Source organism: Dipodomys spectabilis, unplaced genomic scaffold (assembly GCF_019054845.1).
Source record: "Dipodomys spectabilis isolate Male_0828 unplaced genomic scaffold, ASM1905484v1 ptg000002l, whole genome shotgun sequence".
Lineage (NCBI taxonomy): Eukaryota > Metazoa > Chordata > Mammalia > Rodentia > Heteromyidae > Dipodomys > Dipodomys spectabilis.
In genome coordinates this window covers 42,305,790-42,328,271 of record NW_024870679.1, presented here as the reverse complement: position 1 = coordinate 42,328,271, position 22,482 = coordinate 42,305,790, and the positions used below count along the sequence as shown (strand labels likewise).

At 46.9% G+C, this 22,482-nt stretch overlaps 1 protein-coding gene across 1 annotated transcript in view; it reads left to right on the top strand.

Moving 5' to 3' along the window:
• Nucleotides 1-22,482, top strand: part of Csmd2 (CUB and Sushi multiple domains 2) — a 526,828-nt gene that overhangs the window by 180,592 nt on the left and 323,754 nt on the right. Inside the window, exon 5 of the mRNA XM_042684124.1 lies at nt 4,745-4,952. Within this exon, the coding sequence (XP_042540058.1) occupies nt 4,745-4,952 (208 nt within the window). The remainder of the gene's footprint in view (nt 1-4,744; nt 4,953-22,482) is intronic.

Sequence of the window (22,482 nt, the reverse complement as noted above, 5' to 3'; positions counted from 1 at the left end):
CAGGTCCATTTCTCTATTCTAATTGGCCACAGCTTCAGGAGCGTCTTGACAAGCATCCTCAATTGCAGAGCCTGGCTTGTCCAAAAATGATTTTCCAAACTTGTGCTCAGGAGACTGAACCACCCTACAGCCAAAGGTGCTTACCAAATGCCCAGTCTGTGCCAGAAACTGCAGCCCTGTCAGTATGAGGTTCACATTCAGGAGAGAATGAGTCTCTTGGCCTTTTCTTTCTCTAGTCTAGAACTCTCCAGGGCTGGCATCCCTGAGCAGATAGACCTCATCCACTGGGCAGCCATCCATAAATATTTGCTGGGTGAACAGCTGCCTGGATGGATCTAATTTGTCACCAGCATTCAACAGGCACACAACCTGAGAGACAACTTCCTGGTCCAGATTACCACCTGCACCACTGCTCTGAGTGACCCTGATTTCTTTAAATCCAGGGCTTCTCAAGCAGGTTGGAGTACTGTGTGTATCTTCTCCATCCAGGAGATGCCAGTTGCTGGCTAACGGGGGCAGAGGGCACAGCTGGGATTGGAGCAGAACGGGTTAAGGGGCTGACTCTTATGGAGGCCTAGGCCAAGGATGCTGCTTGTGGCAGCTTGATTAAGCTGGCTGAGACAGGGGTCAAGCAGGGCCTGTATCCTCACTTTGTTCTCTCATTCTGGGCACATTTTTGAAGGCGGAGGTCCCTGGGTAATACTGGGATTTGTGTAACCTCTTTGACCCACACAATGAAGACTGCGTATATTTCAGCATCTGGCCTCTGACTTGTGAGTGACATTGGCCTTGGATCAAAGGAGGCCTCAGGAGGAAGGAAGGAAGGAATTCAGATACACTAGGGTCTGAGAAGCAGGTGGTGAAGAGAAAACTGTCCTTGGAGATTCAAGCCAAACACTGCCGGCTGTCACCAGACCTGGGGGAACAGGCGTACAGTCTGCAGAAGCTGAGATGGCTCGTGTTGAGTGGCATTGCAGATTTGCCACCCTGGGGAGAGGAATCTGCAGAATGTGAGGCAGGAGGTATGCTGGGCATGAGTGGTAGCTGGAGTAATATACAGGCCTGGCTTCTGCATCATATAGGCCAACGCAGAGCGGAGTGGCCACTAGCATGCCGCTACATCTCTCTGAGCTTTAAATCTAGGTCTCTAAGCAGCCTTCCAGGGCTGATTGCTTACTCATTCACTCACCCAGTGAGCCAACAGCTTTGTGAGTACCTCCCGTGCCCAGCCAGTCATGGATTCAATTCTTGTTTACCGACTGCCTATCGTATGCCAGATATCGGCCTAACTACAGAGAGCTGCAGTGAAGATCCAGCCAGACCAGATCCCACAATCTCCTGGACCTTCTCAGCCAGCAGCCAGAGCATAGAAAAGTGACAAAAATCAAATACATAAATGGCTGTCCACAGAGGTGATAGGTGACTGAGTCCTAAATGATCTCCACCTCCTGAGTATCTCGGCTTACAGGTATGAGCAATTGCTGTCCAGCTTGAATCCCATGGTTTTAAGCATGCTAAGCAGTTGCGTCTTGACTCCTGAGTAGCTTGGATTACAGACATACATCTCCACAGTAACACTCATTTCTTAATGGGATGAAGCAAGGTCTTTGATAAAGCCAAGGTTGAAGGTGTGAAGCTCAAAGCTTTAGAAGGTGGGATTGGGACATTTCCTGAGGTCCCAACATGGACAGACACATGGAGCTATGTAGAAGAGAAAGAGCAGGGCTGTGACATTAAGGCACCGGGACATTGGCTCTCTTAGTGTTGTACTTGAGTTGTAACATGGCAGCCTCTTACCCAGACCCCTGAATGTTTCCATTTCCTCTGAGCTTGAGAGCCCAGGGCTGGGAAAAAGTGGACAGGAGTTCCACTGCTGAAGACCTTAGAATCCAAGATGGCACACTGGAGGTGGCCTGGAATGGAGCGGTCTCTCATGAACATTCCTTCCTCCCCGAAATGCCTGCCATTGTAGAGTTAACAGATGTCAGAGGAGACCTAGGGACAGTTTTCTAAAATTACGGTTAATTGAAGAGACTTTAGGAGAGCCTAAAGCCAGTCGTAAATAAAGCCATAAAAGTTGAAAAGGCAACTATCAGCATAACGCCCTGCCCCAAAATGCACAGAGCCCATGCTCTGAGAGAAGGAATGAACAGTGCCGATGAATATTTTAGGCCTGTGGTGTCAGCTGAAGGTTATATTTTATGACTCCAGAGTTGTAACCATGAAATATGATGCCTTGTTTAAAGTGTGAGGAAAATCTCCAAATGGCTTTTACAGCGTCTTCCATCAAAGGAGATGGTGCTGGAGGAGTGAGGGGGTCTGGGGAGCTTAGGGGGCTAGGATGATGTCTTTTCAGAAGACCAGAAGCTTTGCACACTGAGTGACAAGTGTCAGCACTGTCTAGCAGTCATTGGCAAACAGTGTAAAGTTTGGCACTCTTACAATGGCTTAGCCAAGCACTGCCAAACAGAGAGGCCTTATCATCACAGAAACTACATCTAGACTACATCTCTACAGCTGGAGACACTCAGCTGCAACTGGCTTAGCCACACCCTGTGTGATTCTGTTTCCTTCTTTATTTATTTGTGCTATAGGTGTTTATTGACTACCTGCTATTTATCTGGAAAGGTTACTTATTAAATGCCTACTGTATACCTAGAAATATGCTAGGTATTTATTGAAACTGAAAAGATGCTAGGTGCTTATTGCATGCCTGCTATATACCTAGAAAGGTGAGAGGTATTTTTTGAATGCCTGCTGTATATTCAGAAATATGCTAGGTACTTATTGAATGCCTGATGGATAAGGGAAAAAGGTGTTGGGTAATTATTGAATGCTTACCCAGAAATGTGCTAGAGACAGAGCAGACATAGCCTCTACTTTCAGGGAGTTTGCTGTCTAGATATGAAATAAACAAAGTATGGAAAGTAATTATGGGAACATGAATGCATGGGATGGGGAGTTGTTTCTGGAAAGATCGTCCAGGAAATAACACTTAGTCTGGTACAGAAAGGCTGGCAGGGGGAGCCAGGGAGGCCCCATGAGGTAGAGAAGATGGTTCCAGAAAGAGATAGAGTATTCTGAGAAACCCTCAGACAATGTCAGCTACTTGGAAGGCAGAGATTGGGGGAAATCATGGTTCATAGCCAATCCTGGCCACACAACAAAAGTTGGTGAGGCTATTTGTAGGATGTAGTCTCTATGATATTCCAGTTGCTGCTGCCCGTCTTTCCTCTGCTGACTAATACGGAGTCCACAGAGCTCTTTATCTTGGACAAATCTTGGTACTTTCTTCTATGCTCATGGTCATGCTTTTCCATGAAATGCCTTGCTTTTTCTTGTGTATCTCGAGAATTTCTATACATCCTTCAAAACCCAGCTGTAATGATGTCTTCACTGTTGAGCCTTCCGAAATGGAATCAATATCTTAAGCAAATGTCCTACATTTTATGAACTGCACTCTTGGAAGACAGAAAAATACACTGGCCAAGGACCACATCCCCCAAAGCAGAGTTTTGGGGCTTAGAATTTCAGGCCCTTCTGGCCCTATGAGTGGTGTCACTTTTGTCAAGTGACTTGAGTCTCTTTTTGTCCTGGTTTCCTCACCTGTAAAATGAGAACAACAGGGCTACAATATGCTTGAGTACTTAGAAGAGTACCTGGGATAAGAGCTTAGTGAACAGTGTCTGGCTTGATGGTTCCTGTTACCTCTGGCTCAATTGAACACTGACATGCCTGTGGTCTTCCTCTCTGCATTTCTGAGCCAGCCCATGTGCTTCAGAGGCACAGGGGCACAAGCCTAGAGAGTGTGGGCAACTCACAATGGATCCCCTAGGCATAGAAAGAGCCATATCTATTCCCAAGGCCTATGGTATTTCAAAACTAGTGCTCTAAAGTACCATGCATGAATCAGAGCGTGACCCTTGGATCCTCTTCCTTGAATGAATGTCACATCTTGGCTGGGATTCAGGCCAGAGCAGCAAGGCAATGCCAGGTCCCTCTTTAGGGACCACTTACACAAGGTTTATGCCCTTGGGGAGTCCCAGTGGTGTGCAGAAGCCATGGGAACAAGCAGAGCACCATGTCTGAGGGAGCACAGAAAAGGATTTGGGCCTGGAAGCTTCATGAGACATGTGCTGGGAAAAAGTCAGCATATGTAGAAGGACAGGGGCAGGAGGTCTGAAAGTAAAACTTGGGACTGAGCTGCCTGGGGGCAGGGAAGATGGAAAGATTGTCCTGTCCAGCCTGGGATGCCCTTTGAGATTTTCTTAGGGAACTGTGTTACCTTCTGGGTTTCGTTGATCATGTCCAAGGTTTACTATAGCCTAGTAGGAAGCCACATGCTGTTCCCCGCAGTTCTGACTGTTGGCTTCTCTCTCGTGGGTATCAAGGATTACTGTGGTATAATGGCAGTTATCGTGTGCCGCCTTCATCAGGATTCAGTGATGATCTCTGCTACCCATTTGCTGTGTGAACTCGAGCAAATTACTTTAACCTACCTTTGGCATGGCCTTCTTTTCCTCTTGAATGAGAACAGGGGTATGTGAAATTGTCAGTACAGTATCTGACACCTAGGATGGGCTGTGGAGGTCTGCTGTCATTGTTACTTGCACAGTCTGGACCGATGTGTGCATATATCCCTTTTCAGGACCCTTTCTGCTTGTCATGAATGAAGCCTACCATGTATGGCAGTGCCACTGGGAACCCGAGCACTCATGTGATCCTCTTGTCTCTGTACCTGCAGCGGACGATGCCTGCGGTGGGACCCTGAGAGGTCAGAGCGGCATCATCTCCAGCCCACACTTCCCTTCTGAGTATCACAACAACGCTGACTGCACATGGACCATTCTGGCTGAGCTCGGAGACACCATCGCCCTGGTCTTCATTGACTTCCAGTTAGAGGACGGATACGACTTTCTGGAGGTCACAGGGACCGAAGGCTCCTCCCTGTGGTAAGTACACACCTGGCCCCCTCTTGTGGGTCCCATGGCTTCTTTGGCTTGGGATGCATAGGGTCTTTTCAATGCCAGGACCTGAAGCTTCTTTGTTATTCCTTATACCTGTACTTGAACCTGTGTCTTATCACAAAGCACAATCTCCACCATGTTTTGTAAAGCCAGGGTACATTTTTACAGGGATTTCTAGATCTGATATAAAGCTTGTCTTTCCTGAAGAATTTCATGGTAGGTCTGAGACGAGTAACTTGACTTTGGCTAAAATGGTCTCAGGATATTGACAGCATCTATTTCTGGATACTGAGGCAGAGCACCCCACAGAGAGATGAACCTCAGGGATGATGCTTTCCCCCTCTGCCAAGCTGTGAGTTGCAGAAAAGCTCCTATCTTACTATGCAAAGACCAGCTTCCTCTTGTCCTGGCTTTGCAAAAAAAAAAAAAAAAAAAAAGGCTTTTCCAGTCTTGCTTTCTTGGTGTCTTCCAACACTTGGACCACAGGTTGTGGCCAAGCTGAGTTGGGTTGTAGAGTGTTCTGCTGGGACTGACTTTACACATAGTGGTGGGTCATTTAGGACATGTTCTTGTGTTCTCATATGGCTGTGTTACTATGATGAGCCATCAGGAGGTAGTAAAAGGTTGCACGTCCTAGTGCGTACCATGCAGGGATGGCCATGTTCTCTGCCTCCATTGCTATAGGCTGGTAGGGGCAGGCAGGGCTCTGTGCCCAGGGATAGAGTGTGAAGGGGCATCACTTAGGATTGTGGGTAAAGCAGGAAGTGGATGGCTGTAAGAGACAAGGAAGTTTGTTGTCTGGAGGGATGGAGACATGATGTCAGGGGATGAAACAGCAAGCTGAGAAAGAGAAGGGGAGAGAGAGGAAAGAAACAGGAGGAGACTCTAACCGCATGTTTCTGGAGAGATGCTTTTGAAGTGATGAGTTCTCCAGTTGAATGAGACATGGTCTTTGGAGGGAGGGGGTCCTGGTTGGTTGAGGAAATCCATCAAACTCATGGCTAGGGCCTAGGAGTGATGACATGGGAAGGGACACTTGTAAAACTACTCACAGATTTGGGAACTTGTTACCCAGTGAACTCAAGTTTCCTAGTGCAGTAGAAGGTGACTGGACCCAGAGTCAGGAGACCTGCTGTCCAGAATTCATTGGCTCAGTGACTATGCAAGGAACCCAGGAAGCTGAGGTCTTGCTCTGATCCATAAACCCTGCTGTTCCATAAGCACCAGTGACTCCAGCTAAGCATTGGGTTGGTGGCAGGGGACTTTCACTGCTCGCTAATCCTCATGAGCTGTAAGGCCAAGCCTGCAGACCCTCAGGCGTGGCCATTTTGTGTAAAATATCAATTTTCTGGAGGGCTGCTTGGAGGATGTATGGAAAATGTGCAAAGGTGGAATGAACACCAACATTTTTAAAGTCCCATTGTACTCCCTTTTGGCCTTGTGTGTGTGTGTGTGTGTGTGTGTGTGTGTGTGTGTGTGTGTGTGTGTGTGTGTGTGTTGGCTTGGTCAAATGTCAAGCTAGCTGGCTGTTTATATACATTATATTTAGATATTTTAATAGTACAACGTTAGAGTCAATATACCTGCTGTCTCTATGTTTCTGTTGGTGGTGGTGTGATAGATTTTGTTTTGTTTTGTAGTACTAGGGGGTTTAAACTCAGGGTCTCACGCTTGTTAAGCAGATGTATTATCATACCACTTGACCCATACTCCCAGACCTTTTGTGTACTGTTATTTCATTATTTTTGCTGAGAATGGCACCTGGACTATGATCCTCCAATTGTAAGACTCCTACAAAAGCTGGAATAACAGGAATATGCTGCCACACCCAGTTTCTTTCATTGAGATGGATTCTTGTGAACATTTTTGTCTTCGCTGGTCTAGAGCTATAGTCCTCCTAATCTCAGCCTCCCACATATCTGGAATGACAGGTATACAGCACTGTGTCCAGTTATTGGTTAAGAAGTGTGAACTTTTTGCCTGGGCTAGTCTCAGGCCCATGATCCTCCCCATCTCAGCCCCCTGTGTAGCTGGGACTATATAATCTGAGCCACTGTACTCAGCTTCGTCTTGTTTTCCTTGTGCTAGACCTGGTTTGAACTCAGGGCTTGAGCAGTATCCTTAAGCTTCTTTTGCTCAAAGCTAGTGCTCTACAATTTGAACCATGGCTTTACTTCTGGCATTTTTGGTAGTTTAGTGGAAATAAGAGCCTCACAGACTTTCCTTCCTTGGTTGGCTTCAAACTGTGATCCTCAGATCTCAGCCTCCTGAGTAGCCAGTATTATAGGTGTCAGCCATCAGCACCTTGCTGTTCATTGTGTATTTTTAATTTAACATGTTATGTTATTAACTGAGGTCACACAGCTGGGAAGGAACAGAGTTGGGGTTCTACCCCAGGTTAGTCCCAGTCCCAAGCCTGTCTTCTAGTTGAGACTGCCCACCACAGCATGTTAGGTCTGAGATACTCCTCATGGTTGTATAGCACTTCTTCAGAACACAGAGGCCTGGTCTCTTATTAGATTATGCCCGAGTCTTGTCTTCCTATAAATAGATGCAACAATCAATAACCCATACCAGGGACTGGTGACTCACACCTATAATTCTAGCTTCTCAGGAGACTGAGATCTGAGGATCATGGTTCAAAGCAAGCCTGGGCAGAAAAGTCAATGAGACTCTTATCTGCAGTTAACCAACAAAAAGCCAAAGTAGAGGTATAGTTCAAGTGGTTGAGCGAAAAAGCTCAGGGATAATGCCTAGGTCCTGAGTTCAAGCCCCAGAACTGGTGCAGGAGTACACATACGTGAGCGTGCGCATGTTTTCTCTCTCTCTCTCTCTCTCTCTCTCTCTCTCTCTCTCTCTCTCACACACACACACACACACACACACACACACACACACACACACACACACACACACATCAATAACCATACAAGCTCCCTCTCCTCCCAATCTTTAGATCTGTTTGACTCATTTGTTTATCCATGGGCTAAAGCCAAATGGTTTCCTGCAGCTTCTTCCCCACCCCCAGCTATGGCTTTGTTCATTGTCCAAACTTCTGGACTGAAACCAATCTGAAAGATATCTCTTTTCCTATTAAGTCACTCAGTAGGACAGGAATTGAACAGAGGAAATCGTTAGGGGAGTCGTTCAGAACTCTTTGCTATAAGATTAAATGATAATTATTTACAGGGCTCCGTGTCACCATTGCCAGGCAGGATGCATTTGTTGTTTTAATTTATACTTGCACAGCAATTATAGATAAACAAACGTGGAGGCTCAAGATGTCTGTGTGAGAGGAATCCGCTCTCTCCCGGTCCCTCTCTGTCATAGATCCTTGGATTTTTGTGAAAATTCGATGCTGCTAGTTTACGAGTCTACTGCTTTCATTAGCATGCATTAAGATTCCAGGCTGTTCTCTTGAGTTCTGGCCAAGGTGTGGAAAGACAGCAGAAAAGATAGTGCTGGAAAAGATGGATCTGAATAACTGGGCATCGCTTACCTATCAAAAAGATAGGGCCCCCTTCCTCATGGGGCCTGGCTTCCCTCACATGCAGGGGCGGAGGCATGTAATATCTTGACTCAGTCTCTACACTTCCCCTCCCCCAGCCGAAAGTCCATGGTAGAGATTTAATTAAGGGCTCTAGCCGATGTACATTTCACAGACTAGTGGAGGAATTGTGGGGTTGATAATCTTGTATTTTGCCAAGTCAGGATATTTGAAGAAAACCTAGCAAGTCCTCAGCATGCTGTTTCATAAAACAGGACATCCCACTCCTGCCCAGAGTGTGGCAGGAACTAATCTTGGGTAACCTTGCACCAACTTCATAAAAGATGGGGGATCTAGGGTGGGGGAATGTACGGAAGCAGAGAGTATCAGTACCAGGACCCAGGTGTGCCTGCCCCCCACAGCTGTTGTGGCCTGGGTTTTCTCCATTTGTGTGGTTTGTACTAGCCTTCAGGAATCCATTGGTGCAGATTTCAGCCAGAAAAGTCTGTCACTGTGCCGAGCCTAGTGCCTGCTACTGTGATGTGTTTGAAAGTCCCTTGGGTATAAAGTGGATGTACTCTCCCTGTTTTGGTTGCTTTGTGTGTGTGTGACATTGACCATGAGCAGGCAAGGCTGATCTTGGAAGTAGATTTGGTATTGCTCCCTAATTATACATCCCATCATACATACACATACACACACACACACGCACATACACACATACACACATATACACACATGCACGCACACATGCACACACTTTTATCTCCAGTTCACTGAACTCAAGTTAGAGGTCAGATTCTCCATTCCTGATCCTTCTTGGGGACAAGGTGTTTTCTTCTTTTCTTCTCTCTGACCATCATGACGTCCTGGCCCTTCCCCCTCTCATTAAAGGAAAATACTTTTACCATGCCTAATGTTCATGAGGTCCCAGAGGTTTTTAGAGGACTGGGGTTAAGGACAATGAAGACCTTCTTAATCCTGGGGTCTGCGTCCCAGGATGATATATCAGGACACGTTGAAATGAGTGGCTGGGACAGCCTCTGAAGGAAAGTCAAGTGAAGTCACTGAAAGAAAGGCAAGCCAGAAGCCACTCAGACCTAACTCCCACATGGTGGCATCTTTTTGCTTTTCTTTTCTTTTTGGATTTTAAGACAGCGTCTCGTTATACAGCTCAGGCTGGCCTAAAACTCACTGTGTAATTCATGCTGGCCTTGAACTGGTGGTCCTCCTGCCTCAGCCTTCTGAGTGTTGAGATTACAGGTGTTATGTCAGATCAGCGTGACCTCCCTCCCTTTAGTAGTCCTGGGATTTTTGCTAACCCCTCTGAGCCTCGGTTTCCACACCTGAAAATAGGGTTGATTATACAAGCAATAGGGCACGCTGCGAGTGCTTACAAGGGCACTACTCTCTGGTTCCTCATAGGTATGAAATTCCTGAGATGGGGAGCAGAGTCAAGGCATCACTCGAGGGGAAGGGGAGGATGGGGAATGCTACCAGCCCAGAGTCTGTACTTGGGGCCACTGAGGCCATCCTCAGCCTCCAAGCCCGGGGCATCTTACCAGGCAGGACACAGCCTGGGCTGCCTGTGGCTGCTCGAGCTCAGGAGAGAGACTTTGCTGGAAGCTCAGAGGCCAATTGGAGGGCAGGCGCGGACAGTGAACTTTGTCATCATGGCAGTGTGGCCTCTCTGGGCATCCTGGGCAGCCAGCTGCTGCTTGAAAGAAGCAGAAAGGGGCCCCACAAATTCAGCTGGCTCTGGCTTCTTCTCTGCGTAGGGCGAGGAGTGAGGTCTACGCAGTGGGAGTGGCTGGTCCCCTCCCCCCAGGGTACCCACAAACAGAGTGAAAGGGAGAGGGACAGCGTGTGGAGAAGGCATTCAGTACATTTATGTGACAGAGGGGAAAGGAGAAGGCATCTCTGCCTGGGGCCCTCGCCGTCTCTGGCTGTAGGGGTTAGGGTCCCTCTGGGCCTCCCTTCTTCCCTTCTGCCCCCACCCCAGTGGTGGTTTCCTTTAGAGCAGGGAGGAGGAGAGGCAGAGCCAGGGCCTGGCCCAAGCTTACCACTGAAGCCAGGTTTGTCCTGAGGGTAGAGGTCCCGGATGGACCTGGACCATCCCCAGTGTCCTCAACTGTGACTCTGTGACCTGGCCTCTCAGGAGATTCCCAGCCTCTCTACCTTGCCCCCTCCACCAGACTTCTACTTCCTTCTGAACAGTCAGGCTCTGCCTGCCCGTTCTGTATTTCCATACCCCCTCTGTCAAACTTCCCTCTTCAAACATGGGAAGAGTAGGAGAGTAGAGAGCTTGCTCCAGGGTTCAGAGGAAGAGCCACTCCAAGCACATCAGAATCAAGTAGAGGTGGAAGACCTTCCCTCTCCCCTGCCCCAGGTGGAGACTCTATCTAAACTCAGCCTCAGAGCAGGGACCACTTTGATCTGAGACATGAGGGGCAAGGAGAGAGGACATTATTTTAGGGATGCTGATGGCCCTTTGGCCCAGAGTGCTCCGAGAGGACAGGACATGGTCCTGGGAATTCTCTGGGGAAGACAGTCCCCAGATGCACCCACCAGCGCTTCTGGTATCCACCTGTTAGTCTGGGCTACCCTCTCCTCTGCCTGAGAAGAAGCGATCTGAGTCTACCACCCTGAATTTCCCACATTCTGCCCTAGGCCACTCAGTGGACTGGGCTGGTTTTGGAAAAAGGAGTTTCCCTGGAAAGCATATTGGACCAACTCTGGATTCCCTCACCGCACCCCCTCCCCTCAATCCCTCCTCTCCCCACTGAGAGCTTTGAGAGAGCCCCTGAACTTTGTTCTCCTTTGTGTTTGCTTTCATTTCTTTCGGTGGGGACACAAAGCTTCCATCTACTTCACAGACAGTCGCTTTGAACCTCCTGCTAGCAACCTTCTTTCTCCTATGGAAAGATCTTGTTTTAATTATTAGGCATTCTACACATGGAATTTCAGCCGACCAGAGAGCTATTTGATCTCAGGGACTTTTAACTAGGTATTGCATTCAGGGGCCATTAGACACAAATGGAGTCAGAATGAGACTGGCGTGTCATGTCGGGGGCTGGGAGGTGTCTGTTAATTACCTGTAGTCACTTATTTGAACGTTCATATATATTGTATCACGCCATTGCTTTAGATTCTTTATATTCATGGTTACTTTCCCTCTATTTATTTCCATAAGCATTGATTTAGACTTTTCTACTAACCAGGCTTTCCTAGGTGCCAGGAGACAAAGACACAGCCTGGGGTCCTGAGGAGTTATTTATTCCCTACACTAAAGTTTGTGTAATAGCCATACACTCACCGGACCCTGCGGCTTAGAGTCAGGACCGGGAGGAGAACATTATTAAATGTTTTACAATATCATACACTAGGTACTTTTCTAAGAGGTATAAATGAGTTTCCCCAGGGACCCAAGAGAGACATATAATAGCCAGCATTCCTTCAATTAGAGAAATGGAAACCTACCTCTAGCTTATTCAAGCTGATAAGGGAGTATTCTGGTTTCTGTAACTGCAAAGACTAGGAGTCGGCTTCAGGTATTACTAGATCAAGGTATACAACTAATACGAGAGAGCTAACATACTCTCCCTTTCTCCCTTGGCTTTGCTTCCTTCTCAGCCAGGCTGTCCCCATGCGTTGGGAAAAAAATGACTCCCATCAGGTCCCTGTGGCCTATCTGTGTTAGGGACAGAAAGGGAGGATCTTTCTTGAGGGCTCTAATGAAAGTCCTCAGCTGATCCTGAATTAGACCACACTCAGTCATGTGCCCACCCTCTATACTTTGAAGCTAGAGGGGCTCTCATTGGTTACATTGAGGTCAAATGACATCCAACCCCATTCGGATCTTGTGCTGGGAGTGAAGTAAGGTGGTCCAACAAAGACAATCTCAGGTCTTTGAAGAGAAATAAGGTTGTCCTCCCATCTTCCTGGCACATGGAGGCCCTGTGTGGAGGACCCAGAGAAATGAACTCCCCACTGAGCCCTCCATAATATGAGCTGAGCAGCCAGGAGTTATTGCCATCAGCACAGAGCAGGAAAGTGCCCTGGTATGTTTAGAGCCTTGCAAGTCAGGAGCAGGGGGTGAAGTAGGAAGGGCAGGCCAAGGAGGTCAGCAATGAGCCACAGAAGAGTTTGGATCAGAGAGAGCTTTGCCCCATGTTCATGGCTAGAGGCAGTGCCACAGGTTGTGGAAAGCTTTTTGATGGTTTCAGTGAGGAAGGAAAATAATCATTCTGAGTTTTAATGGTGTTAAAAGTCCCAGAAAGCAACAATAAACCGTGCTGGCCACCCTTCAGATAAGAGGTGATCCAACCTTGAGCTGTGGCATCTGTGTGGGCTGGAGAGGAGAGGCTGGCATGGAAGGAAATAAAACACATTTCAGGTACAAAATCAGCTGGACTGAGCTCCATGGGAGGGAGGGCGGAGGAAGGGGCAAGGTCTGAGGCAATGCCTACCATGCTGGCTGGATGGCCACAGTGGATTGTGTACTGAACAAAGAAACACAGGAAGGAGCTGGGCTGGACCTGTGTGGGGGTGGTTGGCAGGCACTGGCCTCTTGAGCACGAAGTGTAGGGGGAGAAGCAGAAGGAAACAAGGCTTGATCAGGGACGGCAGTACTCTTGTTTACTGGTATACAGACTTTGTGATAAGGCTGAGGAGGGTGATGGGTGAACTCAGTAGCTCCTTGTTCTATACTCAATGTCAGAGGCCCCTGGGCGTGATGAGTGACCTGCTCATCTTTCTCTCCTTGATCTCCATCTCCACATTCAGTACCCACATCTTTCCATCCTAATTTTGTTTACCCAGAAAAACTACTTGGGCCCTTGTCCCCCCTAAACACACAGTGGGCTTTGTTTTGGGAACCCAATGATACAGAAGGGGACACACAGTCCTGTGCCTTTGTAGGACTTCTGGCTCATTTACAAAACAATCAAAAACATATGGCACAGGTGGCTCACACTTGCTACTCAGGAGGCTGAGATCCAGAGGATCATATTTTGAGGCTAGCTTGGGCACAAAAGTCCACTAGTTCCATCTCTAAATAATCAGCCAAAAGCCAGGCTGGAGGCATGACTCAGGTGGTTGAGAGCCCACTGAGTAAGCAGGCCAAGAGTGTATGAGGTCCACAGTAATTCAAAAAATCAAATTAAATATAAACCACACATCTGTGATGCACCATACGGAAATCAACAGAATGAGGACGAAGACCCCCTTATAAAATAAAACATTTGAAGGAGACATCACTGGGGAGATGGGATTTCAGCTGATACCTGCCTGTTGAGAAGGAATTGGGTCACAATATTCCAGGCACAAAAGCAGAAAGATTCATCATACCTATACCTACTTGCCTTCATGCCTGGAAGGACACAGGCCTGGCAACTGTCCTTTGCTTTGCAGAGGCAAGATCCTGAGCTAGCAGAGAGGCTGCTAGGGCTGAGAATGCTGAGCATGGCTTGCCAGAACCAGTAAAGCCAGAGCAGCCCTCTCCTAACTGCAACCCAGAACCTGCTCCCTGCTGGGGTATGTGCAGCCCTCTCCCTCTTGGTGCCACCTTGCACCAAGAAACCTATGTCTTCTGATAGAGCCCCATGAAATTGCATCTGTTGCAGCCATCAATAACTAGCCCTTTAAAATCTCATCTCCCCTATCCCTCTGAGTTGGAAATAGCATTACAAGCTCTGCAGCTGGGCCCCATAGAAGAGGACCAATGCCCCGGGCATGCTGCTGGCATGCATCACCTCCAGGAGCCAGGCCTGGGCTCCTGGACTCGCTATGGAATGACAGTCTGACCTCCTGGCTTCAGTAGGTGACAGCTTATTTCCAGAAAGAGAGCAAGACCATGAGCTAGGAATTGCTGGATGCGAGGGGGTGCTATCTGCCGCAGGCTCTGCTAAAGCTGGAGGTTAGGCAGTTTTGTGCAGAGAAAACCAAGGTCGGGGGCTGACTGCCAGCAACAGGTTTGTACTGAGTACCTTGCCTGCAAGGAAGCCTGTGCCAGTGCTGTGAAGGGCACAGACAAGATGCTGTCCTCCGCCTCTCCCGAGGACCTGCCAGGTGCCTGCACGAACAGCTAAGACAGATGGAAAGAATTGTTCTGGGCTCTTTCAGAAGCCCTGCATCCTGGCAAGCCCTGTCTTCTGAACAGTGTTGATTCATTCAGAATAACCAAGGTCTCTGTTTTCTTATTTGGCCATAAATGTTTGTTGTCCAGGCTCCTGGCTTTGATTGCACAGTATTTCACACAGGTTTGCTTGCATCTGTCGCTGGTTAGCTCTTCCCACTTCTTAGCACTGACCCATGGCCTAGCTTCTCTTTCTGAGACATACATCTTGTTTTTTTTTTTTTTCCTTTCTTTCTTACTTCCTTTTTTTCTCCCAGTATTGGGGCTTGAACTCAGGGCCTGGATGCTGTACCTTAGCTTTTTTGCTCAAGGTTGACACTGTACCACTTGAGCCACAACTCCACGCCTGGCTATTTAGTGGTTAATTGGAGATGAATCTCACAGACTTTCCTGCCTGAGCTGGTTTTGAACCGTGATCCTCACATCTCAACCTCCTGAGTAGCTAAGGTGTGAGCCATGAGCACTTGGCTGAGGTACTTCTTTTAATCTCAGCTTTCCCTTGTGCAGTGGTAGGAGTGTGACACTCATCAACTCACTAGAAAGGCAGGATTCATACAGGAAACTATTATTCAAGGGTCTGTTGGAACTAGCAAAACAACCACCATTGAATTCAGCAGTCTGCATCTTTGGGTCTGGAGAGGGCTAGATTAGTCTGAAGGGATCAGGAGAGAGACCTCTTGGAGGACGGAAACTTCTAGTGCCTCTGGACATTGCACAGCCCTGTATCCCTACATCTAGAAGAATAGTCATGTAGTTATTCCATGTCTTCTCTGCCCACCCATTCACCTACTTCCCTCTTTTCTACACCCCGCCCCACGCTTTTCTCTGAACCCATTCCCTCATTAGCAGAGAATACTCCCATCGCACTCCAAACACCAACACTTTCAATTCTACCTCCAGAAGGTATTTTGCGAGCTTGCCTTAAAACGACACGAGTGATACTTACTTTATATAGGTTATGTTCTTCCTGTGGAGCCCTCCTTTCTCTACCTTCAAACTCTCTTTCTTCTTGTTGGCCCTCCTTGCCAATTCTTTCTTCCTTTTTTTTCTGTCTCTCTTAGTGTTCGGGACATTCTCCCTGGGCAACGTGATACCACGTGTTTGTTTTTCCTTCCAACTCTGCTCTTCCCAGCCTCTTACTGAGCACCGAACATTACCACCAACCGTCCAGAGGACATCCCCCACCTTGATTCACCCCAATGTCTCCCAACTCCACTCATAACTGACCACTGAAAAATGTCCAGATGTTTGGCTCTGTACTTAGTTTATGGTACCATCCTCCACCTACTTCATCCCAAACCTGGAAGTCATCTGATTCACCTCCATCTCACTAGTCACATTTAATTAATTGCTAAGTTCTCCTGATGTCTTCCTATTCTTACTACCACTCCCTGGGTTCCAGCCCATCATCTTTCCTTCTTTGTGGGTTTTAATAGCCTCCTGACTGATCTCCCAGCCTCTTGGCACTCTTCAATCCATTCTCCCCACTGCCTACCAGAAAGGCTTAATTAAAATGCAGCTCTGACAAGCTAAGCCCCAGGCGAAAGCTTTCAATCATCTTCTGTTGTCTAACAGAATAAAATTTAAGCCCTTGATCAGACATGCAAGACCCCTCTACAGCTAACCCTTCCCTACCAATGTGATCTCATGTCTGGACACTTCCTTCTTTGAATTTCATGAACCCTCAAACTCAGTGGTGTCCCACCACAAAGGAATATTTCTTGCTTATGGTACACACCCATCCTGGGCCAGTGGGAGTGGTTCCACAAAATTATGCAGGTAGGAATCCAAGCTCAGGGGCTGTTACCACTTAATGACTGCTTCACCTGAAGTATGACCTTCTCCAGTGCTGTGGCAGGGAGAATCTAACAGGGCTTATCCACAACCCAAGCCTGACATGATTGATTTCACATCCAATTCAAATTCCATTGGCCAGAAACTGACATGTGGTCCAGACTAGCTGCAAAGGAAATGTGGATGAGTAGATGAAAGGCTTGGAGAGTGAACTTCTCTACCACACCTTATTTCAACAGATTGAAAGTTGCCTCTGTATTATAACTCTCATTGTCCCTTAAGCATCCTGACTAAACCCATCTTCTTCTATCCCTTCTTTCCCTATCTTTTGACTGCCTCTAACAGAATACAGTCATGTTGTAGTATCTTCAACCGAAAACCACAACAGCACTCACAAAGTCCTCCATTTCTCCATCTCTTCAGCTGCCACCCAATCTCAGCCATATCAAATACAGTTCTCATAATTTTTTGTTTCATTTTGTCAGTACTGGGGTTTGAACTCTGGACCTCTCCCTTGCTAAGCAGGAACTGTACCACTTGAACCATACTCCTAGCCCTTATTTATTTTAGTTATTTTTCAGGTAGGGCCTTACATTTTTGCTCAGGGTAGATACCTGACTGAGATCCTCCTACTGACATTCCCACATAGCTGACACCACACGTGTGCACTGCCATGCTCACCCAACTGTTGATTGAAATGGCAGTTTCACTATCTTTTTGTCTGGACTGGTTTCAGACTCCCATCCTCCTTATCCCCACCTCCCAAGTAGCTAGATTTATAGACGTGAATCGCTTTGCCCAACTAAAAATTCTCTGTTTTTTTCCTATCTGTCCAGCTTTTCTATTAACACTGACTTTACTAAGTGATTTCCAGGTGATAAAATCCAATGTTACTTCTCCATCGTCATCTTCTTTGCTTCTTGGCATCACATGACATTGGTCAGGTGTCCCTTTTCTCTCTCCCCACCGTTCAACCTCTCTGCTGGCCTTTTCATTTAGACTAGCTGAGTGGGGGTGTCCTAAAACTCTCCTTTTATCTGCCTTTCCTCTTTCTAGGTAACTCAGCCATCACAGGTTGGTTTTCAATATCACCTATATGCCAATAGCTCTCAGTTGAAAATGTTAGCCCCAATAGGTCTTCTGGGCTCCGCACAGATCAACAGAAATCTCAGATGAATATGTCCAAAGCAAGCTCAGGTTTTTTTCTCCTTTCAATGTGGTAAAATAACTATAATGTAAACTTTTATCATTTTAATGATTTTTAAGTATATGATTTAGAGGCATTGAATACATTGGACACTTCATGGTGGTCAGAACTGCTGTCCATCTCTGCCTCCTTGTCGCTTTTTCCAAGGGGAAACTCCACATCCATCCAATAATCGTCCTCAGCCCCTGGTAACCACCACAATGTTTTCTGACTCTGCTAGTTTCCCCATGCAAGTGGGGCCGTGCAGGATGTACTCTTTGGTGTTGGCTTATTTCTCTTAGCTTGTTTTCTAGGTCCATGCATATTGTATGTAGCATTTGTCCAAATTTCATTTCCTTTAAGTCTAATATACCATTGTATGTGTGTGTAACTGTGTGTTACATTGATAGTGTTCAGCTTTTACTTCTCATCCTTCCCCAGCGTAATCCTTTCCTCTCCTGCCTTTCTCCACCACTTCCCACAGCTGTCTGTTCCCAGGAGTGGCTATTTCTGCTCATTCCCTGCCACCAGCATCTTTTGGGCTGCTTAATAGCTGACGCCTATTTTTCTCCCTCTTCTGTAATCCATTTCCATATAACAATGAAAACAACTTAATGTTTGTAAATCAAATCATAGTCTTCCTTATTTAAGAGTTACTAACATCCTCCCATCACATTGAAAACAAAATTCTGCCATGGCCAGCCACTGTTTCCTCTCCAACTTCCCTCCTGTGTTCCACCCCACCTTACCCCTCCCCATCCCACAGCCTCACCACATTCCTTCTGCCCTAGACTGGCTGAGTGGAGACCCTCCCTCAGCCTCTGTAGTGCCCCGAGTTGTTCCTTCAAGATCTTCAAATACTCTTACTTCAAAGCCAAAGGAAGGGAGAGAAGCAGGAAGGAAGGCACGAAGGGAGGGAGAAGACAAAGAAGGAGCTAGCTGTTTTGAAATGAGTGCCATTTCCATTTCTCCTTCCCCAAAAGGCCTTTTTCACCTGGGCAGTCTAAAACAGCTCCTCCCTCTCTTTTACAGCATCTCCTTTTGTTTTAGGCATTTGTCAATATTTTATATTTTCTTGCTTCTTTGTGTTTTTGTCTATTGTCCATGCATTTCCCCTCTAAGACTACTGCCTGCAAAACCATTTAAAAAAAAAAAAGGCCCCAGCCCTACGCCTGGCCCTTAGTAGATAGCCAGGGTGGGTTTGTTTGGAGAATAGATCTGCTCCTGCTTGGCTGGTAACAATGTCCTGTGGCTAATTGCAAAGGTTACATGGAACCCCTCCACCAAGTATTTTAAGTAATAACCTTCCCAGGGACATTTGCAAATTAGCACTGACTCTTGCTGATTACTCCTTCTAAACTCAGTCTGATTAATAATTAATCAGCCAACTGTTTGGCCAGAGAAGGCTGATCAGCTCTAGGAAAGATCTTCAATTATGCAAGTCACTTGGCCAGCCTTAAAAAAACTGGGAGAGCTCAGCGGTGGACGGGACTGGAGAGGTCTGATTGCAAGGTGAGTGTGAGGGAGTGAACGGCTTCCTGGTTGTTTGTTTTTCCTTTTTGTCTCTCCCCTAGCTCTTCCTTCTTTTGACTAAGAAATCAATTAAGCTCCAACTTGCCATCTCAGAGAGAGACCTTAGGAGCACCGAAATAGAAATGTGTTAAATATCACTTTCTCTTTTGTTCCTTCCTTTTCAAAAGAGTTTGGGTCTGGGAGGCAGAGGTTAAAATTAGCCAGTTTGCTAAGCAAATGCCTGTCTGGCGCCTGATGTCAACTTCTGCCACCAGGCTAGTTTTAGCTCTTCTCTTTCTTCCTCAGAGCTCAGCCCTCTGAGCCTGGCAGTAAGGACTCAAAGATCTGGTGGACACAGGTCACAGTACCTGAACAGGGTTGGGCAGAACCGAGTCGCCAGCAACCAGTCCCATCAGGGATTCTGCCAGTGTGTGGTCTGTAGCCTTCACAGCCCAGGAAGACAGGAAGAAAGGAACCTGGGGTGAATGGATGGCTCATTGTCAGTTGTGAACTTGGTTGACCCCCTTTTAGTCTGAAGCCTGCATCCTTAGGACAGCCTCCTACCCCTGGCCTGTGTGTGGCTTCATCTTTTCTACATCCTTTTCTGGTCACTAGAGAAATGCCAAAGGGAGACTTAGAGAAAGCAGACAGGTTAATGTTGATCCCTGGGCAGAAAGGATTCAGTATAACCCATGATTGTCATTAGAGCCAACAGAGTGATGAGGTGATGCCCCAGCTACCTACATTAGAATGCCCAGGGGTGGCATCAGGCAGCAGTTTATTTATACCACAGTAGAGCTCCATGAGCTGAGGGAATGTTGGGGACTTTGAGGAAAAAAGCTTATGAAGGTATCAGAGTGACATAGGAAATGGGCTGGGGTGGTAGTGGTAATTGTCATCCAGAAATCAAGGGACATCAGTCTGTTAGGTGACAGAGAGCAGGTGCAGGGAGGAGAGGGTCCCCAAAACAGCAATTCCTAAGGATCCTAGAACTGACCCGTCTCAGTCATACTCTCCCTTTACAAACACCTTCAAAGGTGGGGTATGGTAGTATATACCTGTAATCCCAGCACTTGGAAAGGCAGAGGCAGGAGGATCTCAAATTTGAGGCCAGCCTGGGTGGTATAGTGAGATCCTGACACAAACAAAACATAAAGTGGTCCCCTAGGTCGAACCCCACACTCCTCAGTGGGGACACTTGGACCATTGTCTTGCTCAGGAGATTTGCCCACAAGGTGTTCCACACTGCAGATGCCCAGGGCTGAATGTGGGTTTGGTTACAGTTTGTGCACAGAATTTGAGTGAGCACATCTATTACTTAAAATGCAACATGAGTATTGTCCATTCATTTCACAATTTTGCCTGTCTGTTCCATACCAGTTTTAGGGCGAGTCCTGGTGATTGTGTTACCAAGCCAGGACATCTCAGCCCTTCAAGTGGCTGTTGAAGTCTGCTCTCACTTCCTTGTTCCCCCCTGAAACCTTGAGATGTGGGTTTGTATTTTCTGTTTTCTGTTTTTTGGGGTGTTTTTTCAAAGATATCTTCCTCCCAACACGAACTCCTTGTGAACATGGGTGTGTCTCATGACTGACTCCTCAATGCTCAGTGTAAGTCCTGGCTCAGACAGGGGTAAAGATTTGCTCTCTAAGTGGAGCTGTGGCTCAAAGTGGTAGAGTGCCAGCCTTGAGCAAAAAAGCACAGGGACAGCACCCAGGCCCTGAATTCAAGCCCCACAATTGACCAAAAAAAGAAGTCTGACTTTTCGAAATAAGCCAAGACCAGAGAGACAAATGGCACATGGTCTCCCTGATATGCAGATGTTACATTCAAAACACAACATGATATAAAGAGGACTCAAGAAACAAATGCCCTCTTCTTAATTTGTCGTGTTTTTAGATGACTCTACATTCTTGACCCCACATATGGTATATACACGTGTACATCTGAGGAAAGCTAAGAGGAGGGCACAGAATCAAAAGGTAACAGGTAAAAAAATGAAGCAGAAGGGTCCATCAACTGCACTGGACATTGATGAAAGTGAACTAAGCAACTCAAGGGCAGCAATGGGAGGGAGGGAATGAGAGAGAAAGAGGGAATAGCTTACACTAAGCAAAAGGAAATGTACATCTCGCCCGATTTGGAAGAAATAGTTATACTGTCAGAGTTTGTAGAGTTCACAAGCTTGAAAGGCCCTGATAATGACAGTTCGCCTTGTGAAGGTTAAAATGTATTTGTGACTTTAGCTAAATATCACTATCCCACAGCACTGTGAAATTTTTGTAATCATTTAATCTCAAAAAGAAATTTAAAAAACAACAAACTGAAAAATAAACTTCAAAAATAAATAAATAAAGCCAAAAGGAAGAAATAAGATTTGCTCTCTGGCCAAACACCAGTGGGTTATGCCTGTACTCCTAGCTTACTTGGGAGATTGAGATCGGGATCACAGTTCAAGGCTAGCTTGGACAAGTGTTTATTTACAAAGCCCTTCTGAAACAGTAGTTGGCACATGCCTGTCATCTAAGGTACCTGAGAGGCTGTGGCCAAGAGGATCATCAAGGTTATGGCCAGCTGGGGCAAAAGTTTGCAATGTGAATGGAAGAAGCTAGGTGTGGTGGTAGTGTGTGACTGTCATCCCAGCTACCAAGAGGAAGCTAAAACAGGAAGATCACAGGCTAGTTGTGTAGCTGTGCAAGAACTTTTCTCTTAAAAGCAAACAAACAAATAACAACAAAGTGTAGAAGAGGCTGAGGGATGTGGCTTCTATAGCAGGCTTGAGGCCCTAAGTTCGGTCCCTACTTTGGAAAGGAAGGAAGGAAGGAGTGCACAGGAAGAGAAGGAAGAGATGGAGGTATGTCAGGATTCAGAGCCCAGTGCTTGGGGCTCCAAGCCCAGCTCAGAAGCTTACTAGCTGTGTGACACTTAACAGATCTGTTCATCTTTCCCTCTCACTTTGCCACTTATAAAAGAGGGACAATGGTATATTTTTTCCTAAGAGCCTCCTAAAGTGAATGAGAAGATGCATGCGAACCCTTAGCACAGAGTCTAGCGCAGGGTAGCCACAACCTTGCTGTGCAGTAAGGCAAAAGGAAGGCAGGCAGAGGCTGGGAGTGGCACCGAAGCCTGCTCCAATGGCAAGGAGTGACCCTAGGAAACCACTAGCCTGGGATTCTGGGGAAGGAACCAAATGGAAAATCTTGCAGTAGAGGAGAAGGAGGGTGAAAACGAAGCTGAACCTCTGGAGGTTCCATTTCTTCATGTGCAAGATGTATGTGCTGGTAGCTCACTTGGATGGCCGAATGGGGTGGTAACCACTCGGCCAAGGCAGGGGTGCCATCCCATATAGGTGCAGGCCTCACTTCATTCTAGAGCCCCAGAGACCAGCCTGCAGGTAATACAT